Source organism: Grus americana, unplaced genomic scaffold (assembly GCF_028858705.1).
Source record: "Grus americana isolate bGruAme1 unplaced genomic scaffold, bGruAme1.mat scaffold_551, whole genome shotgun sequence".
Taxonomy (NCBI): domain Eukaryota; kingdom Metazoa; phylum Chordata; class Aves; order Gruiformes; family Gruidae; genus Grus; species Grus americana.
In genome coordinates this window covers 11,297-32,919 of record NW_026561792.1, presented here as the reverse complement: position 1 = coordinate 32,919, position 21,623 = coordinate 11,297, and the positions used below count along the sequence as shown (strand labels likewise).

The following is a 21,623-nucleotide window of genomic DNA, read 5'->3' as shown; positions in this document are numbered from 1 at the left end:
CGTTGCCCAGTGCTCCAATCTATCTAGATCCCTCTGCAAGGCATCTTGTCCCTCAAGAGGGTCAACAGCACCTCCCAGCTTGGTATCGTCAGCAAAGTTGCTAATGGTGCATTCAACTCCCTCATCCAGATCACTGACAGATGTATTGACCAGAACTGGCCCTAGAATTGAACCCTGAGCAACACCGCTGGTGACAGGTCGCAAGCCAGACGTAACCCCATTCACTAAAACCCGTTGGGAATTGTGACGAGAAGTGATCTCCTACAAACTTCAAGAATTCCCAAGACCTGCTCGTCCCAGCAGCGTGGTATTCGCAGCTGATGTCTGGGAAGGCGAAATCTCCCATAAGGACAAGGGCTACCGATCCAGCAGTTTTCTCTTAGTTGACCCAGAGGCTCTCAGCCACGTCGTCGCTAACTGTAAGAGCTGTACAGTCAAAGCTCTCCCTTGCATACAGCACAAAACCTCCACCTCGCCTGGCATGCCTATCCCTCCTGAACAGCCGGTAGCCGTCCATCCCAGCACTGTGATCGTGGGGCACATCCCACCACGTCTGAGCACCCTCCTCAGAGCCAGGACGTGCTTTCTTCTGTTCAGGTGGAATTTCATGTTTTTTCCTTGGTGCCCACTGGTTCTTGTCCTGTCGGTGGTCACCAGTGAGAAGGGTCTGGCTCCCTTGCCCTCGTTCCCTCCCATCCGGCATACACGCACAGAGGCGTCTTCCCCTTCAAATGGAAGCAGAGCAGAAAAGTGGAAAAGAAAGGAAAAGGGGGTCAGGGGAAGCATTCTCTTTTGGTACTACTTACTTACCTCAAAATGCCGCCCCGCTGCTGCTGCATCTGAGCAGGTACCAACCTGCTCCCTGCCCACGTTCCCCAACAAAGTGTTGCACGGCCGCTCAGAGACAGAGGGTTGGTTAAAAGAAGCTACTTTATTGTCGCCTTTGCTTTGCGTAAAGGTCCCAGAGGGGATCAACTCTTTCCAGCAGGATGGGTGGTCCCATCCTGCTACAGGTGGCAACAGGAGCCTCAGTTGCAATGGCATCTTCAGCCGGACCGGCGGAGGTTCCCCAAGCTCCGTTTACGCTGAGCTCCAACTGAGCCGTGTCACGTCCGTGCCTACTTTGCTCCGATCTGCGGCAGCGACCCCCCAGGCAGTCTCTGGGATGAGCAGATGGTCTGTCCCCGTGTCCAAAATTGTCACCTGGGCCCCACCAGTGTGAGAGGGAAGTAGGTCCTCAGGGTCCCAGGCGTGGGTGTGGCCACGAGGTATGGGTGCCGAGCTGCAGACCTCTGAGGTGGCAATCGTCCCGCTGGGTGTGCCTCGCCCTGCGTCTGCAGAGCGGCATCTCGCCAAGAGCGCAGCTCTCCGGCCATGCTGCGCTGCTGGTAAAGCTGGCCTCTGCCTACTCAAGGCTCAGGTAGGCGCCCGAGCTGCCTTGCTGCACCGCAAAAATCATCTCAGTGCAGATGTTCATCCTGGAGGTGGTTCTCAGCTGGAACTTGCAGGACTGGGAGGAAGGCAGCACCATCAGCTGGCAGTGGTGCGACTGAGGCAAAAGCAGCCAGGCTGATCTCACCAGCAGTTGGACCCAGCAGGCGATTTTCTCCACGTCCAAGTAGGAGCGTGTGCAGAGGGCGCGTAGGAGGCACGAGCTCTGATCCCTCGGCAGCCGGTCGTCGGGGTGGTGCAGAAAGCACGAAATATCCCCCAGCAGCTGCTCCCTTGAGCACACGCACTCCAGCAGCACGTGGATGCTGGAGTGCCTTGCTGGCAGCTGCCCCGTGGTGTCCAGCTCCAGGCGGAAAGAGTGCCCGGGGGGTGGCCGCAGGAACACCAGCAGGCGGTAGGCGATGTTGTTCCCGTGGACGCTCCAGGTTTCATAGGTGCCGTCCATCCCGACGGCCGGGTGCATCTGCGGCATGAAGGTCTTCTTGGAGAGCACGCGGCAGACACCGAGGAGGTCACCCACCAGCTCCTTCAGCGCCTCGCACGTGTCGGGCAGGCCCTGCATCGGCAACGGGGCGGACGCAGCCAAAGACCTGAGGCCACGGCGGTCTCCCTCATCCTCGTCGTCGTCCTCCTCCTCACTGCCGGAGCTGTCCTGCTGACTGCAGCTGCCAGAGGCAAGCTTCATTTCCCTGGCCAGCCAGCAGACCTCAGCGAGCAGGACCAGGGCTCCTGCAACGGTCCACAACGGCCACCGCTGCAAGACGGAAAGGAGCGTGGCTCCCTCGGCGCTCCTGCTCTGCTCGACCTCCTGCAGCAGCCGAGTCATCTCCTGCTGGAGATACTCCTCGCGCTGCTGCATCCGCTCGGTCGCGGCCACATCTATCTGGTGGTCGTGCTTCAGCCCGTGCTGGACGGCCAGCACAGCCAGAAGGAGGGCGATTGCCGTAGCCATGGCCTGGAGAGGGTGGGAGAAAAGGGGGCTGAGTAGGGCTGGGTGGGAGACGGGGTGAGGGAGCAAGGGCAGGCTTTGTGAGCACTGCACGGGTGGGAGCCACGGGCTGTCCCAGGAAAGCGTTTGGGCACTGCCGTCAACAGGCTCGACAGGCCGCAGGCCCTGGCTGGAGACAGCATGGGGCCCGTCCTGCCCAAGCCGCCCTGATGGCCGGCCCCCGTCTGGGCTGTACCCCGTGAAAGGGCGAGCGACACCCGAGCAGAATCTGCCGAGGCCCTTTCCCTGCCCCACAACAGCGTCCCGTGGAGCCACGGGCCACCAGCACATCCCCAAAGCCTCTCTGGGTCCCTGGCACCACTGGGAGCTCTGAGCACCTCTTCCCCCAGCCCCGAGGGCGGTACCGTGCCCTGCCCTGAGGGGCTCGGCTCTCGCTCCGGGTTAGAAACCCCCCCGGCCACCCTCCCCGGCCCCCATCCAGCCCAGCCTTCCCCCTGCATGCTGCACTCACGGTCGCCGGAGCCAAACAGCAGCGGGCTGCCTGGTGCTGTCCCTTGGGACAGCTCCCATTGTGACCTGTCCTCTCTGACGTCACAGTCACCAGAGCAGCATCACCCAGCCGGCAAGCCCCGGCCTTCGTCCCCATCGCCCGGCTCAGCGCGTCCTGGGCATCACAGCAAGGACGAACCCGCCTGGCACGAGCCAGCTCCCGGGGGCTCTCTTGACAAGGCGGGCAGACGCCCCCCAGAACCGTCATGGAGATGAAAACGGGGACTGTAGCTGGATGTCCCTGACTGACGTAGAGAGGGGCAGAGCTTTCTGGGCCAGGTGGTCTGACTCTGCCTTGCCTTGAAAAGAAGAGCTACGAGCCCTTGGGCAGAGACAAAACTCCTCCTCCCTCTTCTCCTCTTGGATGCCTTCTGCCGGGCAGGACTTAGCCCTGCAAAGCCTGACGATCAAGCCAAATGCAAATCGTGTCCCTGGTGCAAGTGGAAAAGATCCTGTGGCTCCTGTCTCTGGCTACCCACTTGCCCCCTGCAAGGGCAAGCCAGGGGGCTGGAGAGGCCACGGCGGGTGCAACGTCTCTCCACTCCCCCGAGGTTTCCCCGGTTCAGGAGAGGCCCCTGTACACCGCGCTGGAGTGCTCCGCTGTGGATCGTGCCTCCCAGAAGCCTGGCCCGTTCTGCATGAGTGCATGCCTTGAGACCCAGACACCGCAAAAGCTTGCTTTAGCCTTGCTGCGTATGTGCCAAGGCTGACACGGCTGCCATGTTTCTGTCAGTTCAGCATGTGCACAACCGTACATCCGATGCGCCTCCCGCCCAAAGCCGCCTGGAGGCAAAGAGAGGGAGAGAAGGTCAGTGAGTGGGAGCGTGCCCTGAAGTCCCTTTCTGTGTTAAGTCTCTCTTGTCGAGGGAGTGGGGAGTCGTGGTGCCAAGCAGAGGAAACATACCGTTGGTCTGTCTGCCTGTGACCATAGGCATTCCACCCAAAGGAATCCAAAGCGTGCACATGTGAGAGAAGGTGACGTGGCCCGTGGCTGGGGGGACCAGACTGGACTAGAATGGACTAGAATATTTTCAGTTGGAAGAGACCGACAACGATCATCTAGCCCAACTGCCTGGCCACTTCAGGGCGGAGCAAAAGTTAAAGCACGTTGTTAAGGGCATTGCCCAAGTGCCTCTTAAATGCTGACAGGCTTGGGGCATCGACCACCTCTCTAGGAAGCCTGGTCCAGTGCTTGACCACCCTCTCGGTAAAGAAGTGCTTCCTAAAGTCCGGTCTGAACCTGCCCTGGCGCAGCTTTGAACCATTCCCACACGTCCTGTCACTGGATCCCAGGGAGAAGAGATCAGAGCCTCCCTCTCCGCTTCCCTTCTCAGGAAGCTGCAGAGAGCCGTGAGGTCGCCCCTCAGCCTCCTTTTCTCCAAAGCAGACAAGCCCCGAGGCCTCAGCCACTCCTCATAGGACATTCCTTCTAGCCCTTTCACCAGCTTTGTTGCCCTGCTCTGGACGCTTCCGAGTACCTGAATATCCTTCTGAAATTGCAGGGTCCAGAACTGCACGCAGTACTCGAGGTGAGGCCGCACCAACGCTGACAATCCCCTCTGCTGACCAGCTGGTTACACTGTGTTTGATGCACCCCAGGACGGGGGTTGCCCTCTCGGCTGCCAGGGCACACCGCTGACTCATATTGAGCCTGCTCTCACCCAGCACCCCCAGATCCTTTTCTGCAGGGCTGCTCTCCAGACACTCCTCTCCCAGCTTGTATTTGTGCCTGGCATTACTCTGTCCTAGGTGCAGAATCTGGCATTGGGACTGGGTAAATATCATCCCATTAGTCGTTGCCCAGTGCTCCAATCTATCTAGATCCCTCTGCAAGGCATCTTGTCCCTCAAGAGGGTCAACAGCACCTCCCAGCTTGGTATCGTCAGCAAAGTTGCTAATGGTGCATTCAACTCCCTCATCCAGATCACTGACAGATGTATTGACCAGAACTGGCCCTAGAATTGAACCCTGAGCAACACCGCTGGTGACAGGTCGCAAGCCAGACGTAACCCCATTCACTAAAACCCGTTGGGAATTGTGACGAGAAGTGATCTCCTACAAACTTCAAGAATTCCCAAGACCTGCTCGTCCCAGCAGCGTGGTATTCGCAGCTGATGTCTGGGAAGGCGAAATCTCCCATAAGGACAAGGGCTACCGATCCAGCAGTTTCTCTTAGTTGACCCAGAGGCTCTCAGCCACGTCGTCGCTAACTGTAAGAGCTGTACAGTCAAAGCTCTCCCTTGCATACAGCACAAAACCTCCACCTCGCCTGGCATGCCTATCCCTCCTGAACAGCCGGTAGCCGTCCATCCCAGCACTGTGATCGTGGGGCACATCCCACCACGTCTGAGCACCCTCCTCAGAGCCAGGACGTGCTTTCTTCTGTTCAGGTGGAATTTCATGTTTTTTCCTTGGTGCCCACTGGTTCTTGTCCTGTCGGTGGTCACCAGTGAGAAGGGTCTGGCTCCCTTGCCCTCGTTCCCTCCCATCCGGCATACACGCACAGAGGCGTCTTCCCCTTCAAATGGAAGCAGAGCAGAAAAGTGGAAAAGAAAGGAAAAGGGGGTCAGGGGAAGCATTCTCTTTTGGTACTACTTACTTACCTCAAAATGCCCCCGCTGCTGCTGCATCTGAGCAGGTACCAACCTGCTCCCTGCCCACGTTCCCCAACAAAGTGTTGCACGGCCGCTCAGAGACAGAGGGTTGGTTAAAAGAAGCTACTTTATTGTCGCCTTTGCTTTGCGTAAAGGTCCCAGAGGGGATCAACTCTTTCCAGCAGGATGGGTGGTCCCATCCTGCTACAGGTGGCAACAGGAGCCTCAGTTGCAATGGCATCTTCAGCCGGACCGGCGGAGGTTCCCCAAGCTCCGTTTACGCTGAGCTCCAACTGAGCCGTGTCACGTCCGTGCCTACTTTGCTCCGATCTGCGGCAGCGACCCCCCAGGCAGTCTCTGGGATGAGCAGATGGTCTGTCCCCGTGTCCAAAATTGTCACCTGGGCCCCACCAGTGTGAGAGGGAAGTAGGTCCTCAGGGTCCCAGGCGTGGGTGTGGCCACGAGGTATGGGTGCCGAGCTGCAGACCTCTGAGGTGGCAATCGTCCCGCTGGGTGTGCCTCGCCCTGCGTCTGCAGAGCGGCATCTCGCCAAGAGCGCAGCTCTCCGGCCATGCTGCGCTGCTGGTAAAGCTGGCCTCTGCCTACTCAAGGCTCAGGTAGGCGCCCGAGCTGCCTTGCTGCACCGCAAAAATCATCTCAGTGCAGATGTTCATCCTGGAGGTGGTTCTCAGCTGGAACTTGCAGGACTGGGAGGAAGGCAGCACCATCAGCTGGCAGTGGTGCGACTGAGGCAAAAGCAGCCAGGCTGATCTCACCAGCAGTTGGACCCAGCAGGCGATTTTCTCCACGTCCAAGTAGGAGCGTGTGCAGAGGGCGCGTAGGAGGCACGAGCTCTGATCCCTCGGCAGCCGGTCGTCGGGGTGGTGCAGAAAGCACGAAATATCCCCCAGCAGCTGCTCCCTTGAGCACACGCACTCCAGCAGCACGTGGATGCTGGAGTGCCTTGCTGGCAGCTGCCCCGTGGTGTCCAGCTCCAGGCGGAAAGAGTGCCCGGGGGGTGGCCGCAGGAACACCAGCAGGCGGTAGGCGATGTTGTTCCCGTGGACGCTCCAGGTTTCATAGGTGCCGTCCATCCCGACGGCCGGGTGCATCTGCGGCATGAAGGTCTTCTTGGAGAGCACGCGGCAGACACCGAGGAGGTCACCCACCAGCTCCTTCAGCGCCTCGCACGTGTCGGGCAGGCCCTGCATCGGCAACGGGGCGGACGCAGCCAAAGACCTGAGGCCATGGCGGTCTCCCTCATCCTCGTCGTCGTCCTCCTCCTCACTGCCGGAGCTGTCCTGCTGACTGCAGCTGCCAGAGGCAAGCTTCATTTCCCTGGCCAGCCAGCAGACCTCAGCGAGCAGGACCAGGGCTCCTGCAACGGTCCACAACGGCCACCGCTGCAAGACGGAAAGGAGCGTGGCTCCCTCGGCGCTCCTGCTCTGCTCGACCTCCTGCAGCAGCCGAGTCATCTCCTGCTGGAGATACTCCTCGCGCTGCTGCATCCGCTCGGTCGCGGCCACATCTATCTGGTGGTCGTGCTTCAGCCCGTGCTGGACGGCCAGCACAGCCAGAAGGAGGGCGATTGCCGTAGCCATGGCCTGGAGAGGGTGGGAGAAAAGGGGGCTGAGTAGGGCTGGGTGGGAGACGGGGTGAGGGAGCAAGGGCAGGCTTTGTGAGCACTGCACGGGTGGGAGCCGCGGGCTGTCCCAGGAAAGCGTTTGGGCACTGCCGTCAACAGGCTCGACAGGCCGCAGGCCCTGGCTGGAGACAGCATGGGGCCCGTCCTGCCCAAGCCGCCCTGATGGCCGGCCCCCGTCTGGGCTGTACCCCGTGAAAGGGCGAGCGACACCCGAGCAGAATCTGCCGAGGCCCTTTCCCTGCCCCACAACAGCGTCCCGTGGAGCCACGGGCCACCAGCACATCCCCAAAGCCTCTCTGGGTCCCTGGCACCACTGGGAGCTCTGAGCACCTCTTCCCCCAGCCCCGAGGGCGGTACCGTGCCCTGCCCTGAGGGGCTCGGCTCTCGCTCCGGGTTAGAAACCCCCCCGGCCACCCTCCCCGGCCCCCATCCAGCCCAGCCTTCCCCCTGCATGCTGCACTCACGGTCGCCGGAGCCAAACAGCAGCGGGCTGCCTGGTGCTGTCCCTTGGGACAGCTCCCATTGTGACCTGTCCTCTCTGACGTCACAGTCACCAGAGCAGCATCACCCAGCCGGCAAGCCCCGGCCTTCGTCCCCATCGCCCGGCTCAGCGCGTCCTGGGCATCACAGCAAGGACGAACCCGCCTGGCACGAGCCAGCTCCCGGGGGCTCTCTTGACAAGGCGGGCAGACGCCCCCAGAACCGTCATGGAGATGAAAACGGGGACTGTAGCTGGATGTCCCTGACTGACGTAGAGAGGGGCAGAGCTTTCTGGGCCAGGTGGTCTGACTCTGCCTTGCCTTGAAAAGAAGAGCTACGAGCCCTTGGGCAGAGACAAAACTCCTCCTCCCTCTTCTCCTCTTGGATGCCTTCTGCCGGGGCAGGACTTAGCCCTGCAAAGCCTGACGATCAAGCCAAATGCAAATCGTGTCCCTGGTGCAAGTGGAAAAGATCCTGTGGCTCCTGTCTCTGGCTACCCACTTGCCCCCTGCAAGGGCAAGCCAGGGGGCTGGAGAGGCCACGGCGGGTGCAACGTCTCTCCACTCCCCCGAGGTTTCCCCGGTTCAGGAGAGGCCCCTGTACACCGCGCTGGAGTGCTCCGCTGTGGATCGTGCCTCCCAGAAGCCTGGCCCGTTCTGCATGAGTGCATGCCTTGAGACCCAGACACCGCAAAAGCTTGCTTTAGCCTTGCTGCGTATGTGCCAAGGCTGACACGGCTGCCATGTTTCTGTCAGTTCAGCATGTGCACAACGTACATCCGATGCGCCTCCCGCCCAAAGCCGCCTGGAGGCAAAGAGAGGGAGAGAAGGTCAGTGAGTGGGAGCGTGCCCTGAAGTCCCTTTCTGTGTTAAGTCTCTCTTGTCGAGGGAGTGGGGAGTCGTGGTGCCAAGCAGAGGAAACATACCGTTGGTCTGTCTGCCTGTGACCATAGGCATTCCACCCAAAGGAATCCAAAGCGTGCACATGTGAGAGAAGGTGACGTGGCCCGTGGCTGGGGGGACCAGACTGGACTAGAATGGACTAGAATATTTTCAGTTGGAAGAGACCGACAACGATCATCTAGCCCAACTGCCTGGCCACTTCAGGGCGGAGCAAAAGTTAAAGCACGTTGTTAAGGGCATTGCCCAAGTGCCTCTTAAATGCTGACAGGCTTGGGGCATCGACCACCTCTCTAGGAAGCCTGGTCCAGTGCTTGACCACCCTCTCGGTAAAGAAGTGCTTCCTAAAGTCCGGTCTGAACCTGCCCTGGCGCAGCTTTGAACCATTCCCACACGTCCTGTCACTGGATCCCAGGGAGAAGAGATCAGAGCCTCCCTCTCCGCTTCCCTTCTCAGGAAGCTGCAGAGAGCCGTGAGGTCGCCCCTCAGCCTCCTTTTCTCCAAAGCAGACAAGCCCCGAGGCCTCAGCCACTCCTCATAGGACATTCCTTCTAGCCCTTTCACCAGCTTTGTTGCCCTGCTCTGGACGCTTCCGAGTACCTGAATATCCTTCTGAAATTGCAGGGTCCAGAACTGCACGCAGTACTCGAGGTGAGGCCGCACCAACGCTGACAATCCCCTCTGCTGACCAGCTGGTTACACTGTGTTTGATGCACCCCAGGACGGGGGTTGCCCTCTCGGCTGCCAGGGCACACCGCTGACTCATATTGAGCCTGCTCTCACCCAGCACCCCCAGATCCTTTTCTGCAGGGCTGCTCTCCAGACACTCCTCTCCCAGCTTGTATTTGTGCCTGGCATTACTCTGTCCTAGGTGCAGAATCTGGCATTGGGACTTGGTAAATTTCATCCCATTAATCGTTGCCCAGTGCTCCAATCTATCTAGATCCCTCTGCAAGGCATCTTGTCCCTCAAGAGGGTCAACAGCACCTCCCAGCTTGGTATCGTCAGCAAAGTTGCTAATGGTGCATTCAACTCCCTCATCCAGATCACTGACAGATGTATTGACCAGAACTGGCCCTAGAATTGAACCCTGAGCAACACCGCTGGTGACAGGTCGCAAGCCAGACGTAACCCCATTCACTAAAACCCGTTGGGAATTGTGACGAGAAGTGATCTCCTACAAACTTCAAGAATTCCCAAGACCTGCTCGTCCCAGCAGCGTGGTATTCGCAGCTGATGTCTGGGAAGGCGAAATCTCCCATAAGGACAAGGGCTACCGATCCAGCAGTTTCTCTTAGTTGACCCAGAGGCTCTCAGCCACGTCGTCGCTAACTGTAAGAGCTGTACAGTCAAAGCTCTCCCTTGCATACAGCACAAAACCTCCACCTCGCCTGGCATGCCTATCCCTCCTGAACAGCCGGTAGCCGTCCATCCCAGCACTGTGATCGTGGGGCACATCCCACCACGTCTGAGCACCCTCCTCAGAGCCAGGACGTGCTTTCTTCTGTTCAGGTGGAATTTCATGTTTTTTCCTTGGTGCCCACTGGTTCTTGTCCTGTCGGTGGTCACCAGTGAGAAGGGTCTGGCTCCCTTGCCCTCGTTCCCTCCCATCCGGCATACACGCACAGAGGCGTCTTCCCCTTCAAATGGAAGCAGAGCAGAAAAGTGGAAAAGAAAGGAAAAGGGGGTCAGGGGAAGCATTCTCTTTTGGTACTACTTACTTACCTCAAAATGCCGCCCCGCTGCTGCTGCATCTGAGCAGGTACCAACCTGCTCCCTGCCCACGTTCCCCAACAAAGTGTTGCACGGCCGCTCAGAGACAGAGGGTTGGTTAAAAGAAGCTACTTTATTGTCGCCTTTGCTTTGCGTAAAGGTCCCAGAGGGGATCAACTCTTTCCAGCAGGATGGGTGGTCCCATCCTGCTACAGGTGGCAACAGGAGCCTCAGTTGCAATGGCATCTTCAGCCGGACCGGCGGAGGTTCCCCAAGCTCCGTTTACGCTGAGCTCCAACTGAGCCGTGTCACGTCCGTGCCTACTTTGCTCCGATCTGCGGCAGCGACCCCCCAGGCAGTCTCTGGGATGAGCAGATGGTCTGTCCCCGTGTCCAAAATTGTCACCTGGGCCCCACCAGTGTGAGAGGGAAGTAGGTCCTCAGGGTCCCAGGCGTGGGTGTGGCCACGAGGTATGGGTGCCGAGCTGCAGACCTCTGAGGTGGCAATCGTCCCGCTGGGTGTGCCTCGCCCTGCGTCTGCAGAGCGGCATCTCGCCAAGAGCGCAGCTCTCCGGCCATGCTGCGCTGCTGGTAAAGCTGGCCTCTGCCTACTCAAGGCTCAGGTAGGCGCCCGAGCTGCCTTGCTGCACCGCAAAAATCATCTCAGTGCAGATGTTCATCCTGGAGGTGGTTCTCAGCTGGAACTTGCAGGACTGGGAGGAAGGCAGCACCATCAGCTGGCAGTGGTGCGACTGAGGCAAAAGCAGCCAGGCTGATCTCACCAGCAGTTGGACCCAGCAGGCGATTTTCTCCACGTCCAAGTAGGAGCGTGTGCAGAGGGCGCGTAGGAGGCACGAGCTCTGATCCCTCGGCAGCCGGTCGTCGGGGTGGTGCAGAAAGCACGAAATATCCCCCAGCAGCTGCTCCCTTGAGCACACGCACTCCAGCAGCACGTGGATGCTGGAGTGCCTTGCTGGCAGCTGCCCCGTGGTGTCCAGCTCCAGGCGGAAAGAGTGCCCGGGGGGTGGCCGCAGGAACACCAGCAGGCGGTAGGCGATGTTGTTCCCGTGGACGCTCCAGGTTTCATAGGTGCCGTCCATCCCGACGGCCGGGTGCATCTGCGGCATGAAGGTCTTCTTGGAGAGCACGCGGCAGACACCGAGGAGGTCACCCACCAGCTCCTTCAGCGCCTCGCACGTGTCGGGCAGGCCCTGCATCGGCAACGGGGCGGACGCAGCCAAAGACCTGAGGCCACGGCGGTCTCCCTCATCCTCGTCGTCGTCCTCCTCCTCACTGCCGGAGCTGTCCTGCTGACTGCAGCTGCCAGAGGCAAGCTTCATTTCCCTGGCCAGCCAGCAGACCTCAGCGAGCAGGACCAGGGCTCCTGCAACGGTCCACAACGGCCACCGCTGCAAGACGGAAAGGAGCGTGGCTCCCTCGGCGCTCCTGCTCTGCTCGACCTCCTGCAGCAGCCGAGTCATCTCCTGCTGGAGATACTCCTCGCGCTGCTGCATCCGCTCGGTCGCGGCCACATCTATCTGGTGGTCGTGCTTCAGCCCGTGCTGGACGGCCAGCACAGCCAGAAGGAGGGCGATTGCCGTAGCCATGGCCTGGAGAGGGTGGGAGAAAAGGGGGCTGAGTAGGGCTGGGTGGGAGACGGGGTGAGGGAGCAAGGGCAGGCTTTGTGAGCACTGCACGGGTGGGAGCCACGGGCTGTCCCAGGAAAGCGTTTGGGCACTGCCGTCAACAGGCTCGACAGGCCGCAGGCCCTGGCTGGAGACAGCATGGGGCCCGTCCTGCCCAAGCCGCCCTGATGGCCGGCCCCCGTCTGGGCTGTACCCCGTGAAAGGGCGAGCGACACCCGAGCAGAATCTGCCGAGGCCCTTTCCCTGCCCCACAACAGCGTCCCGTGGAGCCACGGGCCACCAGCACATCCCCAAAGCCTCTCTGGGTCCCTGGCACCACTGGGAGCTCTGAGCACCTCTTCCCCCAGCCCCGAGGGCGGTACCGTGCCCTGCCCTGAGGGGCTCGGCTCTCGCTCCGGGTTAGAAACCCCCCGGCCACCCTCCCCGGCCCCCATCCAGCCCAGCCTTCCCCCTGCATGCTGCACTCACGGTCGCCGGAGCCAAACAGCAGCGGGGCTGCCTGGTGCTGTCCCTTGGGACAGCTCCCATTGTGACCTGTCCTCTCTGACGTCACAGTCACCAGAGCAGCATCACCCAGCCGGCAAGCCCCGGCCTTCGTCCCCATCGCCCGGCTCAGCGCGTCCTGGGCATCACAGCAAGGACGAACCCGCCTGGCACGAGCCAGCTCCCGGGGGCTCTCTTGACAAGGCGGGCAGACGCCCCCCAAAACCGTCATGGAGATGAAAACGGGGACTGTAGCTGGATGTCCCTGACTGACGTAGAGAGGGGCAGAGCTTTCTGGGCCAGGTGGTCTGACTCTGCCTTGCCTTGAAAAGAAGAGCTACGAGCCCTTGGGCAGAGACAAAACTCCTCCTCCCTCTTCTCCTCTTGGATGCCTTCTGCCGGGGCAGGACTTAGCCCTGCAAAGCCTGACGATCAAGCCAAATGCAAATCGTGTCCCTGGTGCAAGTGGAAAAGATCCTGTGGCTCCTGTCTCTGGCTACCCACTTGCCCCCTGCAAGGGCAAGCCAGGGGGCTGGAGAGGCCACGGCGGGTGCAACGTCTCTCCACTCCCCCGAGGTTTCCCCGGTTCAGGAGAGGCCCCTGTACACCGCGCTGGAGTGCTCCGCTGTGGATCGTGCCTCCCAGAAGCCTGGCCCGTTCTGCATGAGTGCATGCCTTGAGACCCAGACACCGCAAAAGCTTGCTTTAGCCTTGTTGCGTATGTGCCAAGGCTGACACGGCTGCCATGTTTCTGTCAGTTCAGCATGTGCACAACCGTACATCCGATGCGCCTCCCGCCCAAAGCCGCCTGGAGGCAAAGAGAGGGAGAGAAGGTCAGTGAGTGGGAGCGTGCCCTGAAGTCCCTTTCTGTGTTAAGTCTCTCTTGTCGAGGGAGTGGGGAGTCGTGGTGCCAAGCAGAGGAAACATACCGTTGGTCTGTCTGCCTGTGACCATAGGCATTCCACCCAAAGGAATCCAAAGCGTGCACATGTGAGAGAAGGTGACGTGGCCCGTGGCTGGGGGGACCAGACTGGACTAGAATGGACTAGAATATTTTCAGTTGGAAGAGACCGACAACGATCATCTAGCCCAACTGCCTAACTATTTGAATTATAGGTCTAGCTGTAACGTGTTCAGGAATCATCTTGTTGGCAACTGGACACTTTTCCTTAAGCATATACGTGCATGCATCTGGTAGTGTGACTTCAGCGTGCATTGGGGAGAACTGTCACCCTGACTGCATTGGCAGCACAGAACCTTGTAGGTACTTGAACTGTAATGTCCAGAAGGAGTGGTTCAAGAAAATGTCAGTCCAGTCATTACCATGGTCATTGATGCTTTAATATGATTTTGCAGAAAGCTAGCCTAAATAACCCACTCTTAAATTGCTCTGGAAATAATAGACACTCTTTAGGCAAGTTTCACACAGGCACTTTCAGAGTGCACAGGGGAATTCCAGACAAACTTCTGAAGGGGTAGGCTCATTTCTCAGTTAGATAATCAGTGTTTTATAACTTTGAAGAATATTTTTCCTTTGTCTTCGGGTAATTCCATTTTCTGTTACAGAAACCATCTCTAGAGCTCACACTATGTTATTACCTCATGTGAATGAATTAATCTCTTTTATCATGGTGAACATAAAAAAATCATTGACGTCTTTGCTACAAATTACATTATTTTATATATATTATATGTAATATATATTTATATTAGTCTTTTCATCTCCTGATGCATGAGATGTATATTCGTCTCATACTACATTTTAGATCAAAATTCTACCATCATTTAGGGCTATGCAGGTCCACAGGCTTGTAAGCAACCTTTGATAAATTTTGAAACCTAAGATTCAAAAAAATTTGCTACGTGGACAGTTAGGTTTTTTCCTACTTACATTATGCCCATATTTAAAAATCTTTAGCTTGCATTAAACTTCAATGCCAGAATCAAGACCTGGCTGTCCTTAAGAAATTACTCTGAGCTTTAGATTGCAGTCCTAGTATGACAAGTCATGCCATTCAGAAGTAGTAAGTAATAGGTTGAAGTCCCCAGCAAGAGTGAACCCTATTTTGATGATGGGCAAATTTAGGATGCTTAAAAATGCATAGTGAGCTTTATAACACGCTTGTGCAGACAGATAGCGCTTACAAGGAGATTTAGCTAAGTGTTTGTTCAGATGAGTAAAGACTAAATTTCTTGGCTTCCTACATGCATCCTAAATTCCTTTAGGAACAGACTGGGTCACATGTAAAACCAAGGGGATGAAATGAATGTATCTCTACCAGAAAAGGCTTCCCATCTTCTGGTACTTGCCCCCTGAAAATCTTGCTTAGTGGGATGTGAGAAACCAGGGCTGAGAAGGCATTACGCTCTCTTCCCGACCTGGCATGGCTCTAACAAGCCATAGTATCTAGACTTTCAGCTTATTTCCAGGGTAAATTCTCTGCAACTTTTCTCATCTTTAGAAATATTTTTCTCATGATTTTCATTAAAGAGATTTCCCAAAGGTTTTTACAGAACAGGAAAAATTGGGTTTGCAACTGAATTCTTACATGGAGTGGGAGATGGTTAAGTAACTGGAGAAACTGTATTGCTCATTTCTTCTTCTCATCCAGACCTTTTCCAGAAATTAGTTAAGTGATCAAATCCCAAAACAAATCCAACCCAGAGTGTTTCAAATTGTTCCTCATCTTCAAGACAAGCAAAAATCCTTCCTTTTTATACCTCTGCCACAAGTTCGTTTTTAAAAGATGCCCCGAAGTATTTGATGCTTCAAAGGAACCGAAGAACATTGGATAGTATTTGAAATCACTCATCCTAATATTTAAAACGTTTCTTCTGTTAAAAGTAAGTAAGACTGTCCTTCGATGAAAATACTGAATGACATGTCATTCTGCCTTAAATCTGAGCTGAAAAAATCAATTAGCAATGAGAACGGATAATGCTAAGATATATATTGCAATAAGAGGACCAGCAGAGAGAGGGAAATTTAGAATGATAGCTACATCAAGCACAGCAGACTTGATTAAAAATTTAGCAGTTCTGCTGATGAATGTCCTAGTTCAGATTTGGAAAACATCTATGAACTTAATTTTCCACTGATTAAATAATCATTTTATAAACCGTGTATAATTCATGTAATGTTAACTCAACAATTTTGTGAAATACGACTGCAGCTAAACAGTTAACACATGCCCAGTGAAACAGGACTTGCAGCAGATCATTAGCATGAACTGGACAGGGTAAAACTCCTGATCTCAGCTGCCCAATTCCCTCCCATTTTCCACGGTTACTGAACATAGCAGTATATATACTATCCAAGGTACTCCAGGACCAGATCTCCATTGCAAGTGTTTCCAGATAAGGGTCCTTAAAGGTGGGTGCCTGAATCCAAGGTTCAGCATCGTCATACAAAACCCACACTTGAGAGATGCTGAACTGCAATTGATCTCAGCTAAATCCTCAAGAAGTAGAGAGTAATCAACATTGATTTCAAAGAAAATGAGTGTTCTCCAAAGTGAAAAACTCTGATAACCCAGGTTACTCTTCATTGACTTCATTCAGGATGGTTGTGGTGGGGAATTATAGTATGCCCTGGAAAACAGCTCAGTTTTGCTGCAAAAAATTGCTGCTGAATTACAGGCATAGAATTACCCCCACTTCTTAGAGAGGTAAGGGTGATGCCTTTGTTAAAATGTAGAGCAGTGAAATTATGTATCAAAAAATAGTTATAGTGAGGCAAAACAGATTGCTAGTAGTAGGGATAGAGCAGGTTTTGACTTCCATCTGCCTTGATGAGAAAACTCAATGGGACTTAGCAGGAAAGCGTGAATACATGTAGACTGGAAATTAGGAGACAATTGCTAATTATTAGAAAAAATGGATTCTGGAAAGGTCTCCTAATCACCATAGTAGAGTCTAAAATAGAGCTCAGTTGGTCTACAAGTGATATGATGTGGAATGATATGGTCAGGAGTTGAACTCAGAGACCTAGGATGTAGTTTTCACCCAGTGTGAGGAGATGTACAACTAACTTAAGCTGGTTTAAATCAACAAGAGAAGAGCAATGGGAGGTGAAGAGATTAGTCTTCCCACATCATATCAGCAAGGATTATGAAAGGCCAGAATAAACGCATTTCAGTTTCATATTTTAAGATCTCCCTAGAAAAAGCAAAACCTTAAGAATATCAGCACCAGAAAGAATACTTTAAAATCTTCCACAATTTCAAGTGTTCCTAAATGCGACTTTTACAGTTCCTCTCCATTCAAACATTGTCTTATTTATACTAAAACTGATGTGGAGCAATCTAGCCTATTTGGAAGAAAATAGGAGAAATTAATATCCCAATTATAACTTTTCCAAGTGTTCTCAGTGTAAATCCAAATAAAACCCAACAAAGCTGGGCTGGCTCACAGCTTTGAAATGTGCTTGAGATCTGCTGTAAATATTGAAATCACATTTGCCTTGCAGTTTTGCCCGGATTTCATTATGAGGTGTTAGTTTCATTGATGCCTCAAGGACTGTGAACTCAGATTAAAACTAGTGAGAACTTTGACATGCACCTTTGCAAAAGATCCTCAGCACAGCTTTGCCTCTGCCTCACACCTCTGAGCAGCCACTCTAGGTTCCAGAATTTGGAGGCACTAAAGAAGCCAGAAACCCATGGGGAAAAAGGAAAATGTGTCTGTATGACAGCTAAACTTCTCCAGAGGATGCTGCAATTGCTCATATGTGGGACTTCTAATTGCCAAGACCTCCAGCAGCCCCTTTCTTGTTTTCTTCACCTCCAATCTGCACCAAAATATCTTATTTTTGCTCATCCTGTAGCAGATTCTGTGGGTAATTTCTGTACTTGCTGTCTTGCTCTGAAGGTTATTAAAAGCTTGGAAGAAAAGCATATTGACTGGGAGGTTTTTCTTGGCTGAGGCCCATAATAGTGAAGCAGCGCACCCACGTAACAGGGGTCCACCCTCACAAGTTTAAAGCTCAGTCTAAAATCCACCAGGCACCCAAAGGGAAAGCACAAGCCAGTATTTAAGGCACATCAAAATTTCATGCGAATAGCTAAATATAATGAAATATCATCTGTTGTGTGCGATATGACAGGTGAGCCACACTCGCGTTGCCCAGGCTGAGCCCCCGAGCAGCGGCTGTGTGCCTTATCTGTGACTCCTGGGGACCGGCCGGTCTGCACAGTCGGGATCCCAGCTACTCCCTTTCTCGCTTGCCTTTAAGGCATATACTGACTGATAACAGCTTATCCTCCGTTCACTCTCCCTTCTTGATAATGCACATCTCCTGCCTGTGTGATTTAGACCCTGCCCCGTGTCTGGAGATGAGAAGTGAAAGCGGTTTCTCTCCCCCCGAAGGTGAGAGGAAATGTTTAGATTATAAATGTTCCTTTGCCCAGCTGGGCCCCCGCTTTAAAAATCACCTTTTTGCTCATGGAGGAAGCAACACGGTCTCAGCTAAATGCTATGATGCTTGTTCTGTCACTGGGTGACATCATGTTGCCATGGCAATGCTTGGCAGCATTTCATAGAGGATTTCTGAATTTCAGATAATGGAATTTAAAAAGGGCTTTGGTCTGAACTTTTCAGGGTCATTTTGAAACAGAAGATCCTGTCCTTTTATCTGTTATAATGAAAGCGGGGGGAACCCAAAGCAGGGCAGTAGCAGGCAAGCCAGGGATAGCTCATGTAAAACTGAGAAGAACTGACCTTCAAGGCGCACTAGGTATCCCCTCCACCCAGTTATTTCTTTACTTAAGCTTGAGTTGTTCTGATGTTGGACTTTTCACTTATAGGCATATGCACTAAAGCACACACTCTTCACAAACTAATATAATATCTGTCATGTATAAAATGGTGTTTCAAATTTACATCACTGGCTTTTACCAAGAGGTTTCCTCATCACTAGGTCATTCTCAGGTGATCAGGAAGTAGGCTCTGAAAAATCAATGGGGATTTTTGAATAATGGGATCTGCTTTTGTAAATTTCATCATGTCATTTCGTTTTTAATAACACTGTTTGTTTCTCTGTTGATGGCTAAAAATTTATTTAAGAACAGTTACAGTGCGTGAAACTCATGAATTAAAATATCATCAGAAAAGTCAGGAAGTTTTATCAATTTCAGCACAAAGTCATGGTATTGTGGGAGGTTTGATTACTTTTATTAGGCAATAGAAAATCTGTGTGTTTTCAATACTCAGATACTTCCTACATTATTGATCACATGTGCACATTCTGGTTTTGAGAATGAAGGAAAAAATATTCAGTGTACTTTTAAGTCGACCAGAAAATAACAGTTCCTTATAAAAATTACTTTCTTAGGAATTACTTCTTAAGTTCTCAAGCTTTTGTTTCAAAAGAACCATCAAGCAGAAAGCATGCAGGAGAATTATAGATCAATAGATCTGGTCAGCATGCAAAAGAAAATACATAATAAGCAATAATGAAGTTAATTGCCAGATTTCTTGCCTTTGGGTACCTGCAGTTTAACTGCTTCTCATTTTTGCTAACTCTTAGGAAAACAAGGGAGACTTCAACAATATTCTAACTATTTCCAAAGTTTGGGGAAGCATTTGTCAGAGCAATTTGCATGGAATGGCATTAAATATGTTTTATCTGCCACAAATAAGTATCAAGTAATCATTTTAATGAATAGACACACCCAATGATACACAGACATTAATGTCAATTCTTCTGTATTTATTAAATAATTGTACATTTCCCCATACATTATTGCACTAAAGTATGTGATTCTTCCCAGACTCAGAGCACGTCTTGAACATTATTTCAAAATTGCGAGTAAACATGGGAAAACTGCAAGGCATTTGCACATTAACTTATAGTAGTTATAGTTTAAATAACCCCATTAATGTGTGATATTATGAAGTTTATTACACAGAGCATGATGATGAGCGTAACGAGTGAGCAAATGGGGAGTACTGCAGAATATAACACTCCTTTGCTTACAAACTCCCCAAAGTTACAATAATAAAGTGTATAAAGTGACAACCCATGAAAATGGTGGTTCAGTGGGCTACACTAAACTTTCCTTTAGGCAATAAAAGAAGCTACAATAATTTTTTATGTGTAAAGTTAATTTCATTATTCGACTAACGACTAACACAATGCAATCAAAATGTCAGCAAAGGTTTTGGTTTGATTTAGCCCATTACTTTAAAAGATGTTACTCATCTCAAAGGTGGTTTTTGACACTTTAATGTGTTTTTGAAAAATGCTTTATTGTCTACAGCTAAGACATCCTGAAAGTTTCCACCTTTGTAAATCAAGAGGGGAGAAGCAGGGGCAAGTGGAGTTTTATAGTTTTGTTTTACCATACACAGACTCAGAGTCAAATGTCATTGAAACCTGTTTTGATTGCTTTCAGAAACTCATCTTTTAGTGGTGAGAAGATGAGGGCAACAGTTTGCTCTTGGGCCAGTGCTGTCTTTTTCCAATAGTTTTTCCAGATGACAAGTGAATGCAATGTACAAGTTTAGGATAAACTTTATTACTTAGGTTCCACCTGTCATGGGCAGATGACATGCAGGAAGCCCAGGCAGAGCCCAGCCGCTCCACAGCCACCAGTGAGTTCTCAGAAGCTGGACTGAGAGCTTCCCACACACAGAGCTACAGGACTTGAGTCTGTATAGGGTTAACCATATGAATAAAATGGTGAACAGTTAATCCCACACAATTTGTATTTCCATCCTGCAAAATCTCAGGATGAAATACCAAAATCCAGGCTGCTTGAAGATGGAAAATTTATTTCTCAAAAAAATGCTAGCCTTTTAATAAAGAATTATTTACTCTAATGTGAAATTTCAAGTTAAATTTCTCTTTTCTGATTAATTAATGCTTTCTATTTAAAGAAAATAGATTTGCAAGTATCAAAATGACCTAACTGCATTTTTTTTTTCTTTCATTGTAGTCAAAACCCTTTGTTTCAGTAAGGTCTGATCTTGGCTCACTCACAGGAGGTGCAGGACTCTGCTGCAACCATGGTATCATTTCAGCATTGTGGTTTGTTACAGCACATAGGGAGGGACTAGGAAAACATTATTTACCATCTTCTCTCCCCAGCTGTTGTGCAGCACTACAAAGTCTCTGCAGCTTTCTAATGCAGACCAACACCGGATCAATTAAAGGTATGAGAAAAAAAAGGCTGCATTGTGGCATTTGTAGCACCAGCAGCTGGTGTGAGGATAAAGCAGTTGGGTACAATCTATTGGAGATACACGCATGCTGGATTTTAAGCCGTGTTCATTACTTGCCTTGTTCCTGGGAAGAAAGTCTTCCTTATAGATTTGTTGAGGATGATTAAAGAAAAAAAGCAACTTGGGGAAAAAAAGCAACCTGGCCTAAAAAACTACCGCAATGATGTTCCATTTTTTCAAAAACTATACATTGGTATGATACTGGTCACTATCAGAGACAGAAGCATGGGATTGCTGAACTGCTCATTTGCTCTAACACTGTCATTCTTTACTTCCATAAATTAGGAACTTAGGAGTCCCACCATATGATTAGGATGGGATTCACCTCACCTGATTTCAGCCATCTAAATGTTAGGAATTAATCTAAGTGGTTGACTAGGTCCCCTCCATAGTCAGCAAACAGAAACAGGCACCTTCAGAGGGATGTTTATCCCACCTGCCATAAAAAAAAAAAATCCCAAACTACTTTGGGCTAGATGTCTGGTTTTTAGATTAAAGTCAGGTAAGATGAATTCCACCCTCAGTGACTTGAGGAAACCAACTAGCCTGGGAATCCTGAGTTTCTGAAGCTTCTTCCAGCTGCTTGATACACTTGGTGTTTCAAGTAACAGACTGGCATGAAAATATATTATCAAATCCCTGCCCACCACAAATTTGATTGAAAATAACAATGTCCTGCGTAAGTATAGCATACTCTCATCATGATGTGTGAGGAATTTGTGGCAACAGTACATAACTCAGTGAGTGCTATGAAAATGCTCTCTGTAAAGTTCAAGACCTCTAATCTCTCTGTTGGTACGTGGTGCCTGGTGAGTAACAGCCATACAGCTGGAATAGTCTTTCTACAGTTTAGCAAGAGGTGAGGTTTGATTGATAATAGATGGGGTGGTGCTCTTGAAACTCTTTATAAAATCTAGTCAATCTGTAGCTGCAAACTGAAAAAATGTCAGGATTAGCAAAGGATTTTTCAAAGACATTCAGAGGTCGGAGT

The 21,623-nt window shown here is 52.1% G+C and overlaps 2 protein-coding genes across 2 annotated transcripts; both read right to left on the bottom strand.

The window, feature by feature from the left end:
• Positions 1-6,146: 6,146 nt before the first annotated feature.
• Positions 6,147-7,145, bottom strand: LOC129200828 (inositol 1,4,5-trisphosphate receptor-interacting protein-like 1). The gene has a single exon (XM_054812073.1). The coding sequence runs from the start codon at positions 7,143-7,145 to the stop codon at positions 6,147-6,149; it is 999 nt and encodes a 332-aa protein (XP_054668048.1).
• A 3,743-nt stretch (positions 7,146-10,888) lies between these two features.
• LOC129200829 (inositol 1,4,5-trisphosphate receptor-interacting protein-like 1) lies at positions 10,889-11,887 on the bottom strand. The gene has a single exon (XM_054812074.1). The coding sequence runs from the start codon at positions 11,885-11,887 to the stop codon at positions 10,889-10,891; it is 999 nt and encodes a 332-aa protein (XP_054668049.1).
• Between the last annotated feature and the right edge of the window lie 9,736 nt (positions 11,888-21,623).